This window comes from Argiope bruennichi, chromosome 9 (genome assembly GCF_947563725.1).
Source record: "Argiope bruennichi chromosome 9, qqArgBrue1.1, whole genome shotgun sequence".
In the NCBI taxonomy this organism is placed as follows: domain Eukaryota; kingdom Metazoa; phylum Arthropoda; class Arachnida; order Araneae; family Araneidae; genus Argiope; species Argiope bruennichi.
The window spans coordinates 91,909,679-91,918,239 of record NC_079159.1 but is presented as its reverse complement, the minus strand read 5'-3'; the positions used below and the strand labels follow the sequence as shown (position 1 = coordinate 91,918,239).

The 8,561-nt window shown below is 32.5% G+C and overlaps 1 protein-coding gene across 1 annotated transcript; it reads right to left on the bottom strand.

Moving 5' to 3' along the window:
* Window positions 1–274: 274 nt before the first annotated feature.
* Window positions 275–1,213, bottom strand: LOC129985016 (glutamate receptor ionotropic, delta-1-like). The gene has a single exon (XM_056094945.1). The coding sequence runs from the start codon at window positions 1,211–1,213 to the stop codon at window positions 275–277; it is 939 nt and encodes a 312-aa protein (XP_055950920.1).
* Between the last annotated feature and the right edge of the window lie 7,348 nt (window positions 1,214–8,561).

Genomic DNA, 8,561 nt, shown 5'->3' with positions numbered 1-8,561 from the left:
TTGAAGCTGAAGCAAAATTTACAATATTGACTATTGTATAAAATTTCTCCCAATAATGACAAGATTGATAAAACGTACCCAATGATAAGAAGAAAAATAACACCAAATATATTCTTGAGATATATCTGTTTCGTATCATCTGAATGAGATAATCTGGCAGGAGTTTCAAGCAAAGTATTGTAGGATTCATCCATAACAAATTTCTCAAATAAACCTGCACTTCTCATTCTGAATAAAACGACATTCAACGCAGTTTTGCAGCAGAAATCTTTGTTTACTGCAAAAGCCACGTTCCATGACACAAGACTATTTTGTGTTCATCTGATCCAAAAAGGACTTTTAAAGCAACTCTTGGACCAATGAATGCAAAATGGTCATTGGCAACAAGCCCATTAAGATTATTTAAAGTCGTGTACCATCCTTCCTTTTTGATAGTATCTCCAAGGTATCTGAGATGCTTTTGTTGGGAGTGTTCGAGGAAATATTCGATAATGGACCCACGGATCAAAAATGCTTTCAACTCGTTCTTGCTAATGGCGTTTGAAAGTTCTTGAAAATTTTTCACTGGTTGCCTGTAAAGAGGAACACTCAAGAATGACAGCAGAACAGCTGAGTAACTTAAAGATATCACATACGTAAATACAATCCAGGATATCGAAAGCACCCTGCTTCGAGTTGAGTTATCTCTAATGGACATATCTTGATTTACAAAATTACCAAATAAATCCAAAATTAGACAGAAATACGAAGATTTAGTGTTTGTTAATAGTAAAATAAACCAAGGCATAAGAAACAACATAAAGGCTAAGCTTACCCACAAACTCAGCTCGAAAGGATACAAGTAAGCCAGAGTTGGTGGTAAAGGACTGGGTCTTCCAATAACAAAAGTGGTAGCATCCACGGTGTAAATGGTACTGAAATCCACAGCTGTCAGACGCTCTTCTGTGATTGCCAAAAAATTCATAGCCAAATCCGCTTCATCCCTTTGCACCAAGCCAATTATTCCTGTCCAATTACCGTCAGGTCCTTTCCGTCCTATTTCGCCATCTTCAGATACAATAATTTCCAAAGAAGAGTGCAAAGCTTTTGAGACCTCATCTAAAAATCTTCCTTCTATCCCGATGAGTTGCTGTTGTCCGCCAGTTTTCAAATCTACTTGAAGAAAGTGTTTTCCAGGGATATTAGCTACTATAAGTTTAGATGGGAATTTCATAATTTCAAACAAATTATAAATATCTATAGCGTCGAAGCTGTTGAAGAAATGCGAATCCTTATTTCCGATTCTGAAACGAGTTGATAAGAATATATGGCAGAACTGTTCTTAAAACGTATGCAAGAAAATTACTTTTTTTTTTTTTTTGTCTGTTCGTTTTTGTGATTTGTTTTTTAATTTATTTGATTCGTTCTTTTGTTCAGCTTTCAGAATATACTGTCTCGTGATGTAGAAAATTGTTGTCAATGTTCCAATAATAGTCGTTCACTCATGAAATGTGTTTTTCTTAATCGTTTGTTTCTACTCATCAATTCCCAATAATATCTAGCAAATCTTTTTTATATAACTCATGAATCATAAATTAACTTCCATACACTATTAGAATGTACAAAAACTTCCATTCCAAACTGTGCGCCAATTTCTAGCTTTCAAGTAGGATTCTCTTTAAAACAAAACTAAGCAAGAGCAGAATTTCGCCATTATCGTTCCACTGCGTAAAATAAATCTTATAAGCATGCACGTGCCAGAAAATAAATTACTTCATAACTTTATCTCCTGGAACAATAAGAAATAAGCCTGCCTAACGACTTTATATCGTGACGAAAGATAAAAGTCATTATTTTAGAATGTTTAAGAATATTTTGCTCTTAATAAATGTCTATCGAAACGTGTGAAGTCCCCAATAAAAGTCAATACGATTTATAGTATATACCTGCAATGAAGCTATGGTAAAAAAGAAGCAAAATGCTAGTAATTTTCAACTTTTATATTTATGACAAAAAAGCAGAAACCTTTTGGGGATATAACAGTTACGGGGGAAAAAAGCATTATCGATCTATTTATTAATGATGCTTACATGAGCAATTTATTATGATTGTTAAACTGTTAAGAATTACGACATTTTTTTTCTGATTTAAGGATGTACTTAAAGGTTTTCTCATTATAATAAAATGAAACTTTTCAGCTATGACCTGGAAATGCTGTATTTTATCAGCCCTTTTGCTAACCTATTATTGCTTTTTGTTTCTGCGTGATTTTTATAGTGTCATTTTTCTCGTTTCAATGAAAATAATATACTACAATCCACTTTTTTATTTTTATTCATTGTAATCGATTACATTCTAATGAATAAATTGTCTTTTAATGCATGAAATAAAACGTGTATTATTTTCATCATGAGACTTTTTACAGTTTAATATTTGAGATGTTTGATTTGAGTGAATTAATTGATGTAATACATGTAATTGTGCATATCATTTAATTGCATGTTTTTTTACATTTTGTTACCAATTCATATGCTCTTCTTTTCTATATTATCTACTAATAATAAAGAATGCGTGTGTATTTGTGCGTGTGGATTGATATTATATAGGCCAAATCGTTTATTTTACTGTTACATGGTTTAGCTCATATAAACCTTGGAAAATGTGCATTTCAGAACAATTCTTTAAAATATTTTAATTAGAAGTTTTCTTATGAAGTTGAATTTTGGTGTTGTTCTGAGATAGTTTCCGAAAATAGTATTGCATAAGAATAAATTTTACACCATTTTAAATCTTTTCAATAATTCTAATTTAAAAATCGTGTAAATTTTACCTAAATTTTTACAATTTTTTAAAATTTATTTGTTTGATTTTCATTACATTAAATCCTTGTCCTGAAAATCGAACCGTTTTCACTGTTTCATCAAATATTTAAGCGGATAATTTTCTTCCAATGTTGAAATATAAAGAATAAGGGTATTATTTAACACCTGTATAGTTTATAAAACAAATAAAAAAATGGAGTTACAATACCACGAAATTTAGAAGACAGATGTATCAAAATTTACGTTTTTAATAGCATTATAATGCCATGGGAATAGTCTCCATTAAAAAGGCTTATGCTTATGTAAGACAAAATATTCAGGCTTTAATGTCTGATAATTTGCCCTTATTATTGACATGAAATTATATATAAACTACTTAATTCTAATTAAATATAACTAATATCCTTGACCAACCAGACAGTTGGCAAAGGGTATTAGTACGAAATGCAATCTGATATGTATCAGTTGACTCGCGCGCAAGTGCACACATATACACAGTACTTGTGCTCATACTGAAACTGCTCATAAGCGAAACCAATTAAAAAGACAATATTTGGTATGCAAATATTAAAGAAAAATTGCAAATTTCCGAAGAAATAAGTTAAGCAAAAAGCCTATCTGTCCATCAGTTCGTATGCGCATGAATCCGATAAATGAGAAATGCAAAGAAAAGTTAGATGGAATTCTTCATATAGTTTTATCGTCAAGATTTTAGATGCGAGTCAAATTGAAGACAAAATATATTAAAGGGTTGTCTTTCTATCTATCTGTCTATTCATGAGTTTATGAATATTATAAATGAAATATTAATAATAATTTTTAAAAATTAAATCTGCTAACGCAAATTTCAACTTAACATGCGAGAATTTTATTTGACAATATGAATTTTGAGAGCAAAAATTGAATGTTTAAACCATCTTTTCTTCCATGAAATGCATTGATAAATTGAAAACATCAAAATCATTTTGTAAAAAGGGATTGAACTTCGCACCATGATCATTCTACAAAGATGTGATTAATAAAATCATTAAAAGTTTCAACAAATCATTCTCTTCATTGTTCTGTTGATACATTTTGAGGCTTTAAAAACCCCAAACCAAAACAACACCATGTTCTCACATCATAATAGTAATGTTAGACATCATAACTAAAAGGTTATTTGAAATTCAGACTCTATCTGTTGCAGAGAAGCTATATTCCAAACTATATTCTATTCTTTTCACTGAACTACGAATTGAAAATACATCATAATGTTCAAATACGTAATATCGTTTCTCTGCATAATTAATTTTATAATAAGAAGGAGTGATCTATATGGATTCTCAATCGGGGGTTCAATGGATGTCAGATCAATGACCCCGACCTTGCCGACAAAACTAAAGGTTCTGGAAAATGGAAGAATTTTGACCTTATCTATATTAGGAGAAGATATCTGGAAATTCTTCTGGGGAATTATATATGATATCACACTCTATTGGAAGATTATAAAACGCGAGGCCCTTGTCGGAGGATTAATTTTTTTCTTTGGAGTGTTGATAGCAGAGCATGCTCCCTACTTGTTTTCGCTGAACATTGTTACTATTTAGTGATTTGTTCCTATTTGTATTGATAGTTTCTTCAAAAGCTGTTCATTATGTCAGCTTTGACTTTGTCTTTGTTATCTGAATTGTTCTGGTGGAATAAAAGGTCGTTTTTCATTATAAAGCTCATTAGATTTCATCCAACCAGTTGATAAATCTTATTTACGTATGTAAAAAAGTGGAGTGACAAACACTTTCACTAGTTCTATCGTATAATTCATCCAGTGGAAAGTCGGGTAATCTGAAAATATTAGAGATCTTACTGGATGATGAAATTAAGAAATAAACCAGAATTCGGATCTAAATTGGTTTACAATTTACAGTCTTATATTTGGTCAACCCCATGACAGCCTGCCTATCCGAAAGAGTGCAAGACCTTAAAGATCTCCGGGGAGAGAACCATTATTTATTTATTGACAGGCTTAAAGTCATCGCCAGAATATGGATGGTAAATAAGAGTATACATTATAGTTTATTTGACTAAAATAAAATATTTAAATTAAATAGTTAGCAAACCGATTCTGGGTTCAGGAGATGAATTTGAAAAATACATATAGAAAGCAGTAGTAAGCATAAAAAATATATCACAATGTCCAAAAGATGGAAGATATAGTAGACATAAAGATATAACAATATCAAACAATGTACCAATATCTAATATCATATATCTATCCCATTATATAAAGTGAAAAATAGGTGAATGACACAAATATAAGGTTGAAATACAAAGCAGACCCAGAATGATGAACACATAAAAAAAAGCACCACTAGAAGGTAAATGAAGAATATGAGTAGAAAGATAAGAAGTTTTTAATAGCTATAATCCTAGATAAAAAGCAAACTACTAGAAACTGTGCCAGAAGAATTACATAAATAAAGAATGAATTAAAACAAGAATGCAAACAACCCAAGACACAGGTCCATCGTCCTAGCCTCTTCTGAATTTCTTCACAAATATCTCTCGAGACTTCACAAATCTTCTTCCTCATCCCTCGTGAAGACTCTCGTTCCTGAGTACACTAAGAAATCAAAGAGGTTTGGATTCACTAGACAGGATTCACTGTGAGGTGATCAGAACTAGTGTGTGCACATTTAAAAGCGAATTAGTCGGCATACCCCAGACCACCGCAGGTGCAGAATGGGCTGTTTATTAAATTAAATCTTTGTAAATAAAAAGTAAAAGGACCATGTCCAGGAACAAAAAAATAATAAATATTTATTATATGTTAATAGATTAAAATCAACTCTGGGGAGATACCCCCCCCCCTTACTCTTATACCTTTGTTTGAACTGTTCCAATATCGCTGCTGATATGGCAGCTAAATTGGCTACTACTTTCTTGACAACACAGATTCTTCTTTCTGATTATAAGAAGTATATACTATATCACATTTTGCATTTCAAATAGCAAACTGAATGGGACACACAGATTCGTAATAAGCTTCACACAATTAAGTCTGCAATAGATCTCTGGCTCACTTTGCACAGCAGAAAACTGACCACAGTTTTAACTAGGTTGAGGATTGGGCACACTCGATTCCCCCACCCACATTTTTTGATGGAGGACCCAACATCATTTAGCTCAATTTGTGACAATCCTACGTCTCTTTTACACATTCTTGCAGAATGTCCACGGTTTTCTTTACAGCGTCTTACATATTTTTAGAAATGTTGCTCTGATTTGGGAGAGTTGCTTTCCAAAACTTCACATGTTAATCTTTTTAGTTTTCTAAAAAATATTAGTTTTTTTAATCATTTATAAACATTAGCCGCGCTTTTTTAGTACAGCACTATTTCTTACATCATTGCTGCGCTTTTTCATGACTCACATTTTTACGCTTTTAGACATTTGGATTTTGTAGAGATTTCTGGTTTTGAATTTATTGTAAATTGATACAAATATTTTAATATCATGAATGGGGCACAGCTTAGGCAAAAATGGCTTTTGTACCATAAAAAAAAACCCAACTCAAAGCTCCAACGGGCAAGAAAATGTGCTAATTCTCATCTGTGTTCTACTAGTTGAAAAACCATCTAATACTGATTGCTTAACGCAGATTTTACCTTATCAGACAACAGATAATCCCCGACCCAAACCATCCCCATTTGTACTATTGTTCAATCAGCTCAGTTCCATACCCTTTAGGAAGGAACGTGGCAAAATATTGACCATAAGGCCTTTAATCTATTTTATCATAACCGGCTATAAATATATGGCGAAGAATTATGTTATGAATTTGTAAATTTTTGTCGCTATAATTTTTCAAATTTAAATCATTATAAGATTCCTCCATCAGATTTATGATTGTCAAAGCCGTATGTGTGAGTTCTACAACAATTCTTTGTCAAATAGATATTTTAAATCTTTTTTTTTTTTGTGATAAAAAAATATATAATTCTTACGTATATCTAAAAAAACGTTGCATTTATTGCTACCATAAATACACGTTCTGCATGTTCAGAATTTGATGCTTGTAATGAAATTTTGTGGCATTAAAACGCAAAATCAAAAATTAGGTGTGAAGTTTTGTCAAACTAAATAATAAGCTCATTATTTATTTGTTTTTACTTTTAAGTAGCCTCTTAGCCGATACAATTCCAGAGAACTGCACCGTTGCCCAGGGAACACCACGTGGAGGTGGGCTACTTTCGTTCCCCGCCCACCCACCCTCCATCGCTGCATCCAAAGACAGTTCTGATTGTAAAACTGCATCGGGCAGCAGACGACAGTTTTGATGTTAAACTGCGTCCTTCTGCGACCGGTATCTCACTGGAATATCCAAGGCTACGCAGAACTGGTATATCTCGAAAGATTCTACAACTGGCACTCCTACAGGAGCCATCCGTGCAGGCAAACCCAGAGCAGAACACAGCTTGTAGACCATATAGGATTCTACAACAGGGATATCTGACTTTTGGGTTGCAGATGGAGCCAGTTTCGCTGGAAGTTCTAAAGCCTGGCAAATCCTAAATACCATGTATGAGCGAACCACAGGAACGGATTCCACTCTTGTCGCAGGTGGATCAGGTGATGTATAAACATCCTGATCCAAATCGGGATCGAAAATCAGATCTCCGATTGAGGGTAAGTGAGGGAACATGTAATATTTCAACAGTTCCAAGATCATCCAAAAGACGATCCATCCAATGATGGCCGTAGCCTCATTGAAATATTCAAAAAACGCACTAAGCATAGCTCAGCAAAAAAAGTCACACAACGATCAGTTGCAAAAAGAGAAATGATTCTTAACAGAGCAGCAGAAAGTGGATTCATTGTTTCATCTATTATATTGTTTGCATTTTGTGCGTTTGTTTAACATTAAACAGTAATATTTCTGCTAACAACAATAATAAGAGTGATTTTTGAAAGTTTCTACTTCCAATAACAACTGAAGTTTAACCAATGATTATTACTAATTTAACAATGGAATAAATCTAATAATCAAGCAAAGAATACTCGAGGGGGGCTAAGAGGGGAGTTAGTATTTAATTAAATTCTGAGGGTTCTAATTTATATATATATATTTTCAAATATTAACTAGATTTTTCATGACGGATTTAAAGCGAATACTATTGATCGAGATTGAAATTGAATAAAATTTGTAAAAAATGTATTGAGTAAAATTTGAGAACAATATTTCCTTTTCACTTAATAAGTTAAGAAATAATTTTCTGCTATGTGCTGTTTTTCAGGCAAATTATTATTTCATATTAGAAGTATAGTAATTAGCTAAGCAAAAGAAATGGAAGGTAAAAGAAAAGCGAAAGTAAAAAGAAGAAACGCACAAAAATATACTGAAAAAATAAAATACACGCGAAACTAATGCACAAAAAGCAGTAAATTTTGAGCAGCTTTGAGAACTCGTACATGAGCGTTTAGTGCTTCGTTGTATAATGGAGAAAAACGAGTATGCAAACTATTTTAATAAATCCGAACTTTAAAAATTAAGTCCAATCAATTTCCGGATTTAATTTATCTAATAGGCTGTTACCACGTTTAGACGCTTGTGAACGTGCAGACAGACAGACGACCAATCTTTTAGTAGATTTGGCTCCAAATTTGAAACATATCTATACCTTAGATGTTAAATCTGTGCATCAAATGTTACACATTTAGCGTTCTTCATTTTGTTGTAATCGGGTTAAATTATAGATTTCCTCTGAATGCATTTCGTTCAAA